Source organism: Dipteris shenzhenensis, chromosome 14, assembly GCF_047967505.1.
Source record: "Dipteris shenzhenensis isolate YYH24624 ecotype China chromosome 14, Dip_SZ_1.0, whole genome shotgun sequence".
NCBI classification, from domain to species: Eukaryota; Viridiplantae; Streptophyta; class Polypodiopsida; order Gleicheniales; family Dipteridaceae; genus Dipteris; species Dipteris shenzhenensis.
The window spans coordinates 30,153,999-30,172,236 of record NC_141609.1 but is presented as its reverse complement, the minus strand read 5'-3'; the positions used below and the strand labels follow the sequence as shown (position 1 = coordinate 30,172,236).

The window sequence follows — 18,238 nt, the reverse complement described above, 5'->3', positions numbered from 1 at the left end:
AGTTGGTCTGCAAATCAGCTTTGAAATCTGCAATTTTGTCTTCGTTGGACCCTGTGAGCAGTAAGTCATCGACATAAAGAAGGATGACTAAAATTTCCCCCCCATCCATCTTGATGTAAAGGGTGCTTTCAGTAGGACTATTGCGCAGCCCCTTGCTGGTCAAAAAGGCATAAATCTTGGCATACCATGCACAAGGGGCGTGTTTCAGCCCATACAAAGCTTTGTGTAGCTTGCATACCTGAAGTGCATTTGTTGTAATTTCAAAGCCTGGAGGTTGTTTGACATACACCTCTTCCAGTAAGTCTCCATTTAAGAAGGCTGGTTTTATGTCCAACTGATGAACATTCCACTCAAAATGTGCAGCCATTGCAATAACTGATCGGATGGTGGTCAGCCGGGATGTAGGAGCGAATGTCTCCTCATAATCTATGCCCTTTTTCTGAGCATAGCCTTTAGCAACCAGCCTTGCCTTGTATCTGTCAATGGAGCCATCTGACTTCCGTTTGACCTTGAAAACCCATCGTGTGCCAATGGCATGTTTACCTGGTGGCAAGTCTACAACATCCCAAGTCTGATTTTTTTCAATGGACTGCAACTCATCGTGCATGGCATTCATCCAATGCACATTGTCCTTTGCCTCTTCGAATGTGGCAGGCTCCTCCTCATCAAGAAGAGTACCTGCATATGCTGATTCCACTGAATTAGCACCTTGCGAGTCGTGCCAGGTAACTGAGCATCAATTTTACTTTCCTTGAGAGTCTGTAACAGCCAGTTTGGGACTGTTTTTGCTGCATGTACGTCTGTAATTTCTCGCTGCACCACCTGTTCCACTGCCTGTGGAGGTGGCAAGACATCCTGTGGCGGAACTAAAGCATCGGGAGGCGGCTGTAAATTCTGATTTGCATCAGAAATATCAGCAGGGGAACCCAAGGCAATGGGTGGCAACCCCTCAAAGACATCCTCTGAAGAAGAAGGCATTTGAAATTCAGCTTGAGTGTGAGCTGAATTTTATGCAAATATCACATCTCTACTGACAATGATCTTGCGTGTAGCAGGATTGTAGAGATGGTACCCCTTGCTTTATGCACTGTACCCAACAAATATGCACTTAATGGCTTTATCTGACAACTTGTGCCTAAATTCAACTGGCACATGAGCATAAGCAAGGCATCCAAAGACTCAGAAATGATCCACTGAAGGCTTTCTCCCATTCCAGACCTCATAGGGAGTTTTTGTTTTTAAAGCCTTAGTGGGAGCCCGATTCAAAATGTAATTGGCACACATCATACCCTCAAGCCAGAATTTGTGAGGCATGTGTTTGCTTTTCAGCATACATTTGTCCATCTCCATGAGAGTTCTATTTTTCCTCTCAGCTTTGCCATTTTGTTGAGGGGTCAGCCTCACTGTGACCTGATGCACAATACCCTTGCCTTTCAGAAAAGCATCAAAATCTGCAGACAAGTATTCCCCACCTCTATGTGTGCGCAATGTCTGTATCTTGAGTCCGGTTTTATTTTCAACCATGGCTAAAAAGTGTTTAAACACCATGAACACTTCTGATTTGCGCTTCAGCCCAAAGACCCAAGTGAAATTGGAGTAATCATCAATAAAGGTAACAAAGTAGAGATGACCACCCAATGATGGAGTCCTCATGGGAGCACAGACATCACTATGTATTAGCTGTAATTTGCGGACATGTTTAACTGAACCATCCTTTTTGAAGGGGAATCTATGCATCTTGCCTAAAATGCGCCCTTCACAGGCATGTGGAGGAGGTATCCCAAGAGGTGGCAATGCATCAACCATGGAATGCTTCTGAAGTGTCATCAAGCTGTTGTAATGCATGTGGCCATATTGGGCATGCCATAATTCTGCATTCTGCATGGCAGCAGTAGGGGTAGAAACTGCAAGAGCATGGGCTGCTCTTTTCTCAAAAAGATCAAGCTGAAAAAGCCCACGCAGGAGAGTACCAGATAATCTTAAGGCATAATCGTTTTCCCTGTCTCGGATAGCACATTTGTCATCCTCAAAGATGACCTGAAATCCAGCTCTGTTAAGAGTGGACACTGAAAGAAGATTTTTGGTGATACCAGGCACATATAAGACATCTGAAAGTCTGAAAACTGAGCCATCAATGGCAGTAAGCTCAACATCTCCTATGCCACGCACTGAATATGATGAGTTATTGGCACAAGTGACTTTCTTACCAGCGGGAGGTGGATGCAAGGAAGTAAAAAGACACTTCCTAGAAGTGATGTGCTTGGATGCACCGCTGTCAAAATACCAAGTGTTCAGTGTTTCATTGACATTGAAAGCAGATGCATCCGTAGAAGAGTCATAACTGCAAGTCAAAAATGCATATGTATCATCATTACAAGTGGTTGTACTATCCCGAGCATCTGGAGCAGCCAGCCTAGAATCTGAAATGCAAGATAAAAAGGCATAATCCTATCCAACAAAGTTGGCTGCAGCATCCCCACTGTCAGATGCATGAGGAGCTGAATCTGAAGCAGCCATACCGGAGCTGGTTTTCTTCTCTTTTGCAAGCCTTTTCCTGCATTCTGCAATGTGATGAGAGATTGCGGAGAGAGAGAGAGCTTGAGAGCTGAAAGCTTGAGCGCTGAGTTGCAATAGAAGAGTGTAAAGAGTACAACTCAAGAGATAAGGTTTTGTCCTAGTGACAAAACCTTAGTAGTCACTAACCATAGTTAGTGAACTAACTGCGGTGAAGGGGAAAAACCTCTTAAAGAGGGAAAAGTGCCCCTAACTAGCTTATTAAATTACATTGGTCAGTGCTGAATTATATCTATAACTCTAACAATGCATTTTTGACTTGCAGTTATGACTCTTCTACGGATGCATCTGCTTTCAGTGTCAATGAAACACTGAATACTTGGTATTTTGATAGCGGTGCATCCAAGCATATCACTTCTAGGAAGTATCTTTTTACTTCCTTGCATCCACCTCCCGTTGGTAAGAAAGTCACTTGTGCCAATAACTCATCTTATTCAGTACGTGGCACAGGAGAAGTTGAGCTTACTGCCATTGATGGCTCAGTTTTCAGGCTTTCAGATGTCTTATATGTGCCTGGTATCACCAAAAATCTTCTTTCAGTGTCCACTCTTAACAGAGCTGGATTTCAGGTCATCTTTGAGGATGACAAATGTGCTGTCCGAGACAGGGAAGATGATTATGCCTTAAGATTATCTGGTACTCTGCTGCGTGGGCTTTTTCAGCTTGATCTTTTTGAGAAAAGAGCAGCCCATGCTCTTGCAGTTTCTACCCCTACTGCTGCCATGCAAAATGCAGAATTATGGCATGCCCGATATGGCCACATGCATTACAACAGCTTGATGACACTTCAGAAGCACTCCATGGTTGATGCATTGCCACCTCTTGAGATACCTCCTCCACATGCCTGTGAAGGGTGCATTTTAGGCAAGATGCATAGATTCCCCTTCAAAAAGGATGGTTTAGTTAAAGCTGTCCGCAAATTACAGCTTATACACAGTGATGTCTGTGTTCCCATGAGGACTCCATCATTGGGTGGTCATCTCTACTTTGTTACCTTTATTGATGATTACTCCAATTTCACTTGGGTCTTTGGGCTGAAGCGCAAATCAGAAGTGTTCATGGTGTTTAAACACTTTTCAGCCATGGTTGAAAATGAAACTGGACTCAAGATACAGACATTACGCACAGATAGAGGTGGGGAATACTTGTCTGCAGATTTTGATGCTTTTCTGAAAGGCAAGGGTATTGTGCATCAGGTCACAGTGAGGCTGACCCCTCAGCAAAATGGCAAAGCTGAGAGGAAAAATAGAACTCTCATGGAGATGGACAGATGTATGCTGAAAAGCAAACACATGCCTCACAAATTCTGGCTTGAAGGTCTGATGTGTGCCAATTACATTCTAAATCGGGCTCCCACTAAGGCTTTAAAAACAAAAACTCCCTATGAGTCTGGAATGGGAGAAAGCCTTCAGTGGATCATTTCCGAGTCTTTGGATGCCTTGCTTATGCTCATGTGCCAGTTGAATTTAGGCATAAGTTGTCAGATAAGGCCATTAAGTGCATATTTGTTGGGTACAGTGCAGAAAGCAAGGGGTACTGTCTCTACAATCCTGCTACACGCAAGATCATTGTCAGTAGAGATGTGATATTTGCAGAAAATTCAGCTCACACTCAGGCTGAATTTCAAATGCCTTCTTCTTCAGAGGATGTCTTTGAGGGGTTGCCACCCATTGCCTTGGGTTCCCTTGCTGATATTTCTGATGCAAATCAGAATTTACAGCCACCTCCCGATGCTTTAGTTCTGCCACAAGATGTCTTGCCACCTCCACAGGTAGTGGAACAGGTGGTGCAGCAAGAAATTGCAGACATACATGCAGCAAAAACAGTCCCAAACTGACTGTTACAGACTCTCAGGGAGAGTAAAATTGATGTTGCGTTACTTGGCAGGACTCGCAGTGCAGCAAGGCACATGGAAGGTGCTAATTCAGTGGAATCAGCATATGCAGGTACACTTCTTGATGAGGAGGAGCCTGCCACATTCGAAGAAGCAAATGACCATGTGCATTGGATGAATGCCATGCACGATGAGTTGCAGTTCATTGAAAAAAATCAGACTTGGGATGTTGTAGACTTGCCACCAGGTAAACATGCCATTGGCACACGATGGGTTTTCAAGGTCAAACGGAAGCCAGATGGCTCCATTGACAGATACAAGGCAAGGCTGGTTGCTAAAGGCTATGCTCAGAAAAAGGGCATAGATTATGAGGAGACATTTGCTCCTACATCCCGGATGACCACCATCCGATCTGTTATTGCAATGGCTGCACAATTTGAGTGGAATGTTCATCAGTTGGACATAAAAACAGCCTTCTTAAATGGAGACTTGCTGGAAGAGGTGTATGTCAAACAACCTCCAGGCTTTGAAATTACAGCAAATGCACTTCAGGTATGCAAGCTAAACAAAGCTTTGTATGGGCTGAAATAGGCTCCTCGTGCATGGTATGCCAAGATTCATGCCTTTTTGACCAACAAGGGGCTACACAATAGTCCTACTGAGAGCACCCTCTACATCAAGATGGATGGGGGGGAAATTTTAGTCATCCTTCTTTATGTCGATGACTTACTGCTCAGAGGGTCCAATGAAGACAAAATTGCAGATTTCAAAGCTGATTTGCAGACCACCTTTGACATGTCAGATTTGGGGCTGCTTCACTTTTATTTGGGGATCCAGTTCTCTCAAGAGAGACGTGGCACTGTTATGTCTCAGTCCAAGTATGTGCAGAAACTCTTGGACAGATTTAACATGCATGATTGTAAGCCCATAGCCACTCCCATGGAGCCGGGGCTGAAACTCACAATGCATGATGCATGAGAATGAGTTGATGCCACATCTTACAGTTAGGCTGTTGGATGCCTCATATATCTTTGCAACACTAGACCTGATATTCAGTTTGCAGTATCTCAGGTGAGCAGGTACATGCACATCTTCTGTTATTTGCAGGGCACGAAGTCTTTTGGCTTGTTATTTCCCAGGGGGGGTGACTTGCAGATGCATGCCTACAGTGATTCAGATTGGGCTGGTGATTATGACACTAGGCAGTCCACTAGTGGCAATTGTTTCTTTTTGGGTAAATCTTGCATATCCTGGCTGAGCAAGAAACAATCTATAGTGGCTACCTCATCATGTGAAGCTGAGTACAGGGCAGCTTTCACAGCAACAATTGAATGTGTCTGGCTGCGACGTCTATTTGCCGATCTTCCTATATCGGCTCAACGCTCTGTTGGTACATGGGGACCATGGCAGATCCAGATTATGGCATGAGCCGTTCGGTCACGTCAACTATGGCACTCTCTCTGAGATGTAGAAGACAAAGATGGTGGATGGACTTCCACCAATTACAGGTAATGATTGTGTCTACTGGGCTTGCGTGGAAGGGAAGCAATTAAGAGACAAGTTCCCACAAGAGGCCTCATCACGGGCCAAGAAGCCACTCGATTTGATTCACACCGACATTTGCAGGCCAATGTCGATAAATTCATTCGCAGGTTCCAGGTAGAGAAGGAGAGCGGGGAGGTAATCAAAGCCTTCCAGGCTGATTAAGGGGGAGAGTTCACTTCTACCGAGTTCAATGGATTCTGCAAGAAGCACGGGACTAAGAGACAACTGACTACAACTCGCACCTCTCAGGAGAATGGAGTTGCTGAGAGGAAGCATAGGACCGTCACAGAGACAGGGCTGACCATGTTGTGAGAGAGGAATCTCTCGAAAGCCTACTGGGGTGAAGCCGTGAACACTGCCGTTCACATCCTCAACAGAACATTGCCGTTCAAAATGGCAGCTAGGGACAGAGCTCTTTCAAAATGGTGTGAGTGATTCTATCCTTCATTTCCAACATCTTAGCCATTTGGTGGATCGGCTCGTGGGAACTCAGACCCTTGAGGGATCTAGAACTGAAAAGGCTGTGGTACGAACGTAGGAGGGTGGGGCGTGGTAGGTGGTGAAAGAGTAAGCTGGGTGAGGTACGAGGCAGTAGTGAGGTGACTGCAGTCGGAGACGGGAGGGATGGCTGACTGAGAGGAAGAGCTGAGAGAAAGGATGATGAGTAAAGTGGGCTTGTGAGTGTCACCTCCGATAAGGCGACACGAGTGACACATTTGGTAACGAGTCCAGTCTAGCAAGAGATGCCACTGATATAGACCTTGTCGCGGATGTTGCTGATGTAGACCCTGGTGATATGGTTGCGGTGGGCGTTGATGATTTGGAATTCTTGTGGATTGTTGTGCTATCGACTCCGAGCCGTTGTGATTAAAACGTTTGTTGATATCCTCTAGATTTAGTTGCTTTTGATGAGCCTTATCTTCTTTCTTGTGCTTCTCTTTCTCATTGTCTTTCTCTTTCATGCCTTTTCCCATTTTGGGAGGCCGAGAGAGGGAGAGAGGTTTTTTAAAACTTCATAGCAACAATGGGAAGGAGCTGAATTGACTCATCCAAAGCGATTCCTAGAATTGCAAGGTCTCAACCACCAAGATCCATGTGGATTTTACAAAACGTTGATAGGTCAAAAAATGTGGTAAGCTCTTGTGCACCGTACATAATAAAGGGTAGGCACATAGATATGCACTTTTATGTTTTGGTATGGGTTATGGGATAGCAGAGACTACTTCTGGATTTATGATGAATGGTTGTATATATTTCAAGATAAATAAAAAATGATTTTTTTGCAGGGGCACATGGAAAATGATGAGAAGTGTGGGTACACCCATATCCAAAGCATTTGTTGTATCCAAGGTGTGACGGAGTTTTTTGTGTGTGACTTGATAAATCTTCTTATATTACCTTGTGTCTTGGGTTTCCTTTGTTATGAGTGGTTTCCATTTGTTGGGGCTCATATGAATATCCCGTGTGTCAAGGATGAGTTCATTATATGTGATAGATTGTGGGTAAGTGATGGCTTGAAGGGAATGTGCATTAAATGTGAATGTGGGGCATTTTTTGCCTTGGTGTATGTTTTCTGGGAAAGGGAAAGAGAGTGGTTTAATGCATGAGATGAGCTGGCCAGCAAATGTGGGAGTTTTGCATGGATGTATAATGTGCAAGCTGGCTACGTGATCATGTGAAACGCTCAAAGGAAGTGGGGAGCTGCCATGTTACGTGGTGGAAGATTTCTAGAGTTTCCAAAAGGGTGATGGATCCGTGGAGGGGGTTGGCATGCAAATGAGGGAGAGCCTAACATCGTAGAAGAGGAGAAGTGCGATGGGAGAAGGAAGGAGTGTGGTTGCAAAGAAACGCAGTTCAGCGTGACATGCTGATCTTCTTCAACGATGGTGTTCTAAGGGAATTGGACTCATCGTGAGGGTAATGAAAGCCCAGTTGCTGATTGTGATTCGTTCTAAGGGAACTGAACGACTTCTTACGTTCTTGTTGTTGTGATCATTTGCTGATTTGATCGTGGGATATTTCCTGAGAAGAAGGCTTGAGTGACGGGCTAGTTCACAACAATGGTTTCACGATTGAAGGGAAAATGTTCTTGCTGTTGAATTGAAAGGTGCTCCTACGTCACTCTCTGATCGACTTTGACTTCCTGATAGTAAGAGAGAAGAATGACTTGCTTCTGGTGTCTTTCCTCTGTTGGTGTGGCGTGAGAACGATCAGTATGCCAAATGATCGATCGAATTGCGTTGAGTCAAGAGTTTGTCAGATTGCTGGCTGAATTACTAGATTTGAGAGTTCATTTGAGATTCTCCTTGGCTGCTCTTTTGAAGTGACAAGATGGCGATAAGGTAGAGGCAGTTTAATACAGCGCTGATTTGTCTATGGATCTACCTACGACCACGTGATTGGTGGGTTGCTGAGTTGACAAGGAAGCTTGATCGTTGACTTGTGTACGTCATTAAAAGAGTTTTCTTGCTGGCTCCATGTGCAATTTGGTCTGAGACAAGAAGACATCTGTGAAGCTGTACGTGGTTGGTTCCTGATGCAGATACAGAGAGACTTTTCCGAGTGAGCTGTGGGTTCATTTCCTATATTTTGCCATTTCTTGTGCTGTCAGAAGGTGCTTGTGGGTGTTATGTTATCTTGAGAGTGCTATTTTTTTTGGGATTGATGGTTCGTGGGCTTTCTGCTTTGTGTCTGGGAAAGTTTACAATGAGATTGTGTCTGGCATGATTCGTGTAATTTTGGATCCATGTTCTGGATGGTGTGCTAAGCTACTGTCACTTGGAGCCAGATCACACTGCAATTGTGATTCCATGATTACCCCGGCATCAATATCTTCTAGTATGAAGATTTTAGCTGTGTTCCTCTTTTGTTTTATTATCTTTTTTGGTGATCTTGCTGGGAAGCACACAAAAACACTGTGGGTTTTGGATTGAGATAGTGTGCACTCGAAACAAGACAGCCTGGAAGGGTTGGGTGAGATTTAATCTGTTTTTTGTGGGTTGGTGAAGATTCTCTTCTGAATCTTGGGTGTAATTTGATGAACTATGAAGACAAAGCCTTGCATGTGGGTGATATATTGTGAGTTATGTAGTGGGTGTGGGCGTAGAAGGCATAATTACATTGATCATAAGCTTCGAGTGATTTGTCTCCAAGCAATTACTAAGAAAGTTCTCAAGAAGATTGCCTTGAAGAAACATAGATCTGAGTTAGCTGTAAATCAGAGCACTATTGAGGAATAGAATTATTTGTTTTGGGGTGATTGGTTGAGTTTTTTCCTGTGTACAAGATGGCGCATGAATTTCCCAGATTTTATGGGTTGCTCAATGAAGATCCTGAGAGGTTCATTGAGAGTATGGAGTTTATTACTTTAATGAAAGAGAGAAAGGCTTTTGAAGTGCTTTTGTAGGTTCGTTCCTTTTGCTTGATGGGAGAGACTCGAAATTGGTTACAAGAGTTCTAAGCTGGTTGCCAAGATGAGCAAAGGGTTCATAGAAATCCGAGTTATGCTGAGGTGAGAGCTGCCTTTTTGGCACGGTTCGCATGTGGGCGTACCTCAATGAACCTCTTAGGATCTTCATTCAGCAACCCATAAAATCTGGGAAATTCATGAGCCATTTTGTACACAGGAAAGAACTCAACCAATCACCCCAAAACAAATAATTCTATTCCTCAGTAGTGCTCTGACTTGCAGCTAACTTAGATCTCTATTTCTTCAGGGCAATCTTCTTGAGAACTTTCTTAATTATTGCTTGGAGACGAATCACTCGAAGCTTGTGATCAATGCAATTCTGCCTTCTATGCCCACACCCACTACATAACTCACAATATATCACCCGCATGCGAGGCGTTGTCTTTATAGTTCATCAAATTACACCCAAGATTCAAAAGAGAATATTCAACCAACCCTCAAAAAATGAATTAGATCTCACCCAACCCTTCCAGGCTGTCTTGTTTCGAGTGCACACTATCTCAGTCCAAGACCCACAGTGTTTTTGTGTGCTCCCCAATAGGATCGCGAAAAAAGATTATAAAACGAAAGAGGAACACGGCTAAAAACAACAGATAATCTTTAGACTGGACGATATTGAGGCCGGGGTAATCATGGAATCAGAATTGCAGTGTGATCTGGCTCCAAGTGACAGTAGCTTAGCACAGCATCCAGAACATGGATCCAAAATTACAGGAATCGTGCCAGACACAATCTCATTGTAACCCAGACACGAAGTAGAAAGCCCACGAACCACCAATCCCAAAAAGAATAGCAATCTCAAGATAACGTAACACCCACAAGCACGTTCTGACAGCACAAGAAACGGCAAAATATAGGAAATGAACCCACAGCTCACTGGGAAAAGTCTCTGTATCTGCATCAGGAACCAACCATGTACAGCTTCACAGATGTCTTCTTGTCTCAGACCAAATTGCACATGGAGCCAGCAAGAAAACTCTTTTAATGACGTACACAAGTCAACGATCAAGCTTCCTTGTCAACTCAGCAACCCACCAATCACGTGGTCGTAGGTAGATCCATAGACAAATCAGCGCCTGTATTAAACTGCCTCTACCTTATCGCCATCCTGTCACTTCAGAAGAGCAGCCAAGGAGAATCTCAAATGAACTCTCAAATCTAGTAATTCAGCCAGCAATCTGACAAACTCTTGGCTCAACGCAATTCGATCGATCATTTGGCATACTGATCGTTCTCACGCCACACCAACAGAGGAAAGACACCAGAAGCAAGTCGTTCTTCTCTTTTACTATCAAGAAGTCAGAGTCGATCAGAGAATGACGTAGGAGCACCTTTCAATTCAACAACAAGAACATTTTCCCTTCGATCGTGAAACCATTGTTGTGAACTAGCCCGTCACTCAAGCCTTCTTTTCAGGAAATATCCCATGATCAAATCAGCAAATGATCACAACAACAAGAACATAGGAAGTCGTTCAGTTCCCTTAGAACGAATCACAATCAACAACTGGCCTTTCATTACCCTCATGATGAGTCCAATTCCCTTAGAACACCATCGTTGAAGAAGACCAGCACGTCACGCTGAACTGTGTTTCTTTGCAACCACACTCCTTCCTTCTCCCATTGCACTTCTCTTCTATGATGTTAGGCTCTCCCCCATTTGCATGCGAACCCCCTCCTTGAGACAGCCACGGATCCATCACCCTTTTGGAAACTCTAGAAATCTTCCACCACGTAACATGGCAGCTCCCCACTTCCTTTGAGCATTTCACCTGATCACGTATCCAGCTTGCACATCCATGCAAAACTCCCACATTAGCTGGCCACCTCATCTCATGCATTAAACCACTCTTTCTCTTTCCCAAAAAACATACACCAAGGCAAAAAATGCCCCACATTCACATTTAATGCACATTCCCTTCAAGCCAGCACTTACCCACAATCTATCACATATAATGAACCCATCCTTGACACACGAGATTCTCATATGAGCCCCAACAAATGGAAACCACTCATAACAAAGGAAACCCAAGACACAAGGTAATAAAAGAACATTTATCAAGTCGCACAAAAAACTCCGTCGCACATTGGATACCACAAATGCTCTGGATACGGGCGTACCCCACACTGCTTCTCATCATTTTCCATGTGCCCCTGCAAAAAAAAACATTTTTTATTTATCTTGAAATATATACAACCATTCATCATAGTTCCAGAAGTAGTCTCTGGTATCCCATAACCCAGACCAAAATATAAAAGTGCATATCTTTGTGCCTACCCTTTATTATGTATAGTGCACAAGAGCTTACTACATTTTTTGACCTATCAACGTGGTGGGGAATGATGGCTTATACACATGGAGAGAGGTTTTCTTACTTCGTAGGAACAATGTGAAGGGGTCAAATTGACTCATCCGAAGTGATTCCCAGGAATCGAACTCACACCCCACAACCAGAGCCTCAACACAGAGAGAGAGAGAGAGAGAGAGAGAGAGAGAGAGAGAGAGAGCATGTGCACACGTGTTTCTGTATGCTCATACACATTGTGTGCATGGTGCTCTAGTTGATGCAGTTTTTGTGTGAGTCCGTGCATATGCATGCTGCGGAGCTGCTCTGGTGGGAGTAATGTCACAGTTGAAATAGAGATGACTCAGGCAGTGTATTTGAGGGAGCCTAGTGTGACCTTAGCTGGGGTATTCCTGGAAGATGTGCAGTAGCTGTACTTGATAGCACAGATGCTGTTAGTGGGCACGACCAGAAAGATGCAGTGTGGACAGGAGAATGGTAACACCTTCCCAGAAGTAAATTGAATGCAATGAATAAAGTAAACTTGCAATTTTGAATCTGCACAATATATTGAGAAAGAAGTATCAGGAACGAAGTAGAAATATTTGAAGGTGAATAAATATTGAGTGGAAAATCTGGCCTCTATGGCTGAAGAGAGATGTCTGCCTTTATATATATATATATAGAGAGAGAGAGAGAGAGAGAGAGAGAGAGAATAACAAATATATATATATATATATATATATAGAGAGAGAGAGAGAGAGAGAGAGAGAGAGAGAGAGAGAGAGAATAACAAAACCAATTTCAGGTACAATATTGATACTCATGATTACGGTGTCCGCCTAAAATCTGCACAGAGGTTTTTAAAAGATGGGGATAAGGTGATCATTTTGGCTCAAATCTTTACCTTGCGTTGCTGGTTTGCTTGGTGATCTTTTAATTGATTGGAGTTCACATCTACGTGGCATCTTCCACTAAATTTACTGTCGTCTGAGTGTTTATTTTATGGTATATTTTGTCAAGGGTTCACAATAGATGTATTGGACTATGTACAGGTAAAATTGATTGTCCAGTTCAAAGGACGGGAACTAGAGTTTAAAGACTTTGCAGTAAAGCTTTTTCAGCGATTTCAGGAAGATCTTGGAGAGGTATCATGGAAATTTAGTGGATTTGACAAATTTTTGTAAGTTTGATTGTGTATAAACGTTTCTGTGCAAATCCATGCTCACCGGGGGTGCATGACTGTACCTGGGCGCGTGTATGCTTGAGGATGTGTTAAGGGATTGGATGGGGCTGCAGGAGGGTTGTGGGTGGCTAGTGAAGCTGTGTGTGTGGGGAAAGGTGGGTTACTGCGTGGTATGCGTCTGTTTGCTTTCTGATGTTGTTGTGTGTCCAGGAAGCACTGGTTGAAAGCATGTTGACAAAAGATGGAAAGAACATGGTCATGGTATTGGCACCTAATAAAATCAAGGTGCCAGGACAATCTCAGACTGCAGAGAAAACAAAAGAAGTAGACCAAGAAAATGTAGAAGCTGTTGCAGTTGGTGCAGAAGCTTGATTAGTTGTCCCGTTCCCATCAGATATTTTATGTCATTAGTTCTAATGTAACATTGAGATATCACTAGATAGCACTGTCCAATTTATAGGAAGTCCTCAGATCCCATGCAATGAATGATGGGGTTGCTGTATATTCCTTCCACAGAGCTGTAAATTCAATCATTGTAGAGCACTCTCCTTGCTTATTATGCTTAAAGGTTGATGTTTTGTGCTGGCTTGGCTCTCTTAAGTCAGGTTTTTTGTTCAATCAACCCATCCCTTATTACGTCCATTTTTTTGTCTTTTCTATATTGTCTTTTTTGTTGCTTTGTAGGATTCTTTGAGAGTACTAATCGCCTCAAGTTTAACTCCATTGGGGATTTCATGTTCGTATTTGCCAAAGGCCTGCTTGAATAACAAGAGCAAAACATTATTGCATAACAAGAGATTTGGTAATCTCTTGAGCCTTTACTTCATTGTTTGCCTCAGTTGTTCCTCCCTCTTTCTTGCAAATCGGGCTGCTTTGGAGCTTCTCGCATGCTGCCAGTGATCTCCTACTCTCTTTCCCTTGACGACTCCTCCTAACCCTCCTTCCATCTATCTCACAGGATTTCTTTCCTCTTTCCTTATTTTCTCGTTCCTGTCTTTCGGTTCTCATCTCTATCGATGCTGTACTGTATGAAAAGCTCCTTCTTTTGAGTGGCATCCCGCTTTGACTTGTAGATGCCTCTCACACAACGTTTTGCCTGGTTGTCTTTTGAAGCAACAAAATACACCCTAGTGGAATGCTAACCAAATAGCAACGGCAATAATTAGACCTTCGGAGGTAGTGCTGCACGTCAATGTTGTCTGTTGGGGTTGAGCTTGTTCTGCACCACCACTACACTAAAGAGAATTGCCAATTTGCCATCAACAAGCTTGCATGACCATATAAGGGGTAACATCCACATGCTAAGTTGCATGCGTAGCTTTTCACCACCTCATACTTTTCAAGCAACACAAAAAACTTAGCATGTTTGTTTTCCACTAGCTTTCCTGTCTTTTATCAATTGGAGATCGCCATGGAGTTTGTGAGCAATTGCCAAGTAGGGGTCCAACAACGGAGTGAAAAGCAAAGTCAGAATCATATGGATTGAACCACAATAGGGCCTTGAGAGTGATGGAGTCGATGCATTGTACGGTAAGGTAGTAGAAAGTCATGGAGGAATGCTGCTAGGAGTTTCATTGAGAATTCCTCGTTGAAGTATCAGGAGGATCTCCAGATGTGGTTGAGCTATTGGTGGCAAGATACCTGTGCGGACATTATGCCAAGGGATAAAATACTCAAGTCAATTATGAGTATCTTGTTGTTATGGATTGTTGCTATTAGTTGTTGATACGTTGGCATTGTGTTATGTCTAGTGGGTTGCATGAGTAGGTGCGACATTGTAGATTGTAAAGAGTGGGGTACGTATTCGTATAGGATCATAGTGTGTGCACATGAGCAAGTATGAGAGAAGACAAAGGAACAAGTGTGTTGAGTCCAGCATTGTTGTTTGTACTATATCCTCCAAGTATTGAGCAATGAATGAAAATGCATTTCGTATATGATTGCACTAGGTATACTTCTTTTACAATGGCAAGAGTGGAGGCAATTTGAGTGCTTGTTTGGTCAAGATGAATATTCATGTTAGCAACAATTCATATAGTTGGCATTTTGGTGATCTTGCCAGGGATTGTCTATGTTGGATGCGCCAATGAAGAAGATGGTGGAATGGAGAAAAATGGTGAAGAACCCTAGTATTGATGAGGGAGCACAATGGGAGTAAGTTGAAAATACTAGCAACTTCGAGAAGTGCAATCCTGAATTAGAGCCAAGATGTAGCAAGCAGCAAAGCCAATGTGAAAATATCATAAGCAAATAGTCATCTACGAAGCCAACGTAAGCCATCACTTTTTAGTGAGAGAAGATGTCCTCACCACTATCCCACTACACTTTGTACCTTGGGAAGATTGAGTCTCTAGCACACAAAAGATTGTTGAAGGATGTCACTTGTATATTAGCAAATTCATCAACTTGGCATTGAAGCAATTGTCAAGGGACGATCTATGGCTCACGTACATGAAGTAACACCTTGGAATCGGATGTGCTGAAGATGAAGAGTGCAGAAGGTAAGAAAGCAAGCCGTGTGAAGAGGCAACAAGAAATGAATGTGAATCACACTATAAATAATCCTAGACATAGCAAACCTTATAAGGTGTTAGTTTTCGGTTCAATGATAGTAGTTTAAAGCTCGTTAAATGACTAGTAGTTTACCCCGTACATACTAAGTATCTGAATTACATCAAAATTACAACCCTATTATAATGGAGCATACAATTGCTAAAAAATCATAGTTCACAAAAGAGAAAAAAAAGAATAAAGGTCCTGAAACAGTCATGTACATGAGATAACTATGTGGATTGCATCTCTCATCCTTGAAAATCCAAAACCTACTATAAGATGTCGAGAAAAGGTCATATTCAAAGCAATTCTCAAGGATAGGCCCTCATCTAGAACAAACATTTGCAAGTTTCCAAACTTGGGGGGGGGGGGTGGTTCTTCCATGGCATAATTGCAAAATAAAGAGAGGTTGCCAAGATTTTGAAATCTCAATATTATCCCAAAAATCATGTGTTTACCATATTCCATGTCACATTGTCTATGGAGTATGGAATTGAAGCAACGGATGAGTATGGTAAAAACCATCATTATAATTGTTTAGAATTTTCTTTGTTGGACCTATATCTGATTTTTTTGAATGTTCTTTTGCACTTGAATATTCACAAAAATCTGAAGCTAAACCAAAACTTGAATGTATATTCTCATTTGTATGATAATTCACATCAAAGGAATCATCATTACATGATAGATTACTTGTGATGTATCATCAACCAAATTTGTAAATTTAGTTTTTGAAACCATCCCAAGCATTTGTTCCTTTTGAAGACCGAATGACACTCCTTTCTGGAAGACCCATTTTTGATTTTGTTAGACCCCTCAGTGGCTACTCAATTGGCATTCCCTCGTCTAGGCAATACAAACTTCTAACCTACTCCAAAAAATTTGATCCAAGGATGGATCAACTGCAAGAAGGGGGGCATGTTAACCACCTAGGTTAGCATTGTCACATTTTTTACCTTCCCGGTAAACTCTTGTACATAAGTGCAATGCAATGATGAATTTTGTTAGAAGATGTATTGGAGCCATAAACTAGCCCAAGGGAATGTAATATTAGGAATAAGATAGGAATGTAAACTAGAAATAAGATAGTAGAATGGTAGGAAGAGAAGTGAGAGCATAGGGTTGGCCCTCCCTTCAAAATGTGACTTTATAAAAGGACAAAAGTCAAAATTTGGTATTCAGTTATAAACTTGCAAGTTTTAGGAATACAAGCTTTCTCTTCTTCAAGAGTGTTTTTATGTTCTTCTTGCTCTTGCCTATGTGAATACCTCTCATCAGGCTCTCATCCAGAGTATCATAGCTTCTTGTTCATTGGCAATACATATCGCATGATAGAATACTTATGATGTAGCCAGAGCATCACAACTCTTGTGATGCTTTGAGTGAAGGCTATGATGCCATTATGTTGTTCAATGCCATTAACACCTTATCTCATCTCATATTATTTTAAATGTAATCTAAAATATAATCTCATGTAATTATTGAATGTAATTTTATGTGTAATGTTGTGCTACTTTTTTAATTGTGAATATCCTATGTCAAGCACTTTATAGCAAATCTTTCACTTCACTTTAATAATTATATATAAAGTGTCTCATATCCCGAAGCACAATAAATTTACAAGTCAAATTTCAAACCAATGTTATCCATATTGTCTCTTTCTTAAGCACTCCACCTAACTTTAATAATTATATGTAAAATGTCTCATATCCTGAAGCACAATAATTATACAATACAAATTCCAAACTACTATCATCCATATTGTCTCTTTCTTTATTGTTATCTTCATCTCCTTTTCGATGTAAGTTATAATGTCATCTCATGTAATTATTTAACGTAAGTTTAAGTGTAATATTGTGCTACTGTTTGAATTGTGAATATCCTATGTCAAGCACTTTATAGCAAATCATTCACTTCACTTTAATAATTATATATAAAGTGTCTCATATCCCAAAGCACAATAATTATCTTTGTCTCCTTTCTATAGTGTTATTTTCATTTCTTTTCCGATCTCTTCTCCTATTTCTACTCACGTAGTCAGTTCAAATCTCCTCTCCTCTCCTATCTCCTCACTAGCTTTTCTCACCTTTATTTCTTCTCTCACATTTCTACTCACATACTTAGTTCACTTGTCCTCTCCTATTTCTACTCACGTACTTATCCTTTCTCGCCACCCTTTAGTTCTCCTCCCCTAGTTCTACTTAGTGCATACTTTGCAAATGGAGAAAGTTCTTGCAATTATTAGTTCTATTGAGCACACAATCAATGGCAACTTATCATGGATTTCCGAGAACAAAAGACAGCGAGAGCAGTGAAAGAGGTAAGGACCATTGACAAAATATGAGAAAGATGAGTTAACCAGAAGCAGCTCGAGGCAGAAGAGAATGACAAGATAAGACATTGTAGAGAAGAGCTACGAAATTACTCTTCAACAACAGAAGAGATTGGACATCTATTTGGAGAGATGTCTTATAGAGTCGCTCGTTTTGGACAATATTAAGCAAACCAAGATGAAAGTATGTTTGATTCTTTGGGAGTCTTTATGTATTATAATTATATTGATGAAGATGAAAAAAATGACATAGAGGATGGTGTAGTCCACGAGGTAGAGATGGCTAATGTGAACTCAGGATTGTAGCTTATGTCTACTACTGAAAGGTGTTTTTTGATGCCATATGGCTTTGAGATTTACTTGTACTTGGATTTACTTATACTTGGATCCCTCAACTATATCAAAAACTACTTTCACAAATGTGATGAACTTTGTTTTTCATGTACTCTAATTTTAATAAC

General features: G+C 41.8%; 1 protein-coding gene across 1 annotated transcript in view; it reads left to right on the top strand.

Moving 5' to 3' along the window:
• Positions 1–13,529, top strand: part of LOC147894454 (uncharacterized) — a 53,050-nt gene extending 39,521 nt beyond the window's left edge. The window contains exons 7-9 of the mRNA XM_087385440.1: positions 12,515–12,587; positions 12,762–12,854; positions 13,103–13,529. Coding sequence (XP_087241566.1) covers positions 12,515–12,587; positions 12,762–12,854; positions 13,103–13,264 — 328 coding nt within the window. The 3' untranslated portion in view covers positions 13,265–13,529. The remainder of the gene's footprint in view (positions 1–12,514; positions 12,588–12,761; positions 12,855–13,102) is intronic.
• Positions 13,530–18,238: the final 4,709 nt, after the last annotated feature.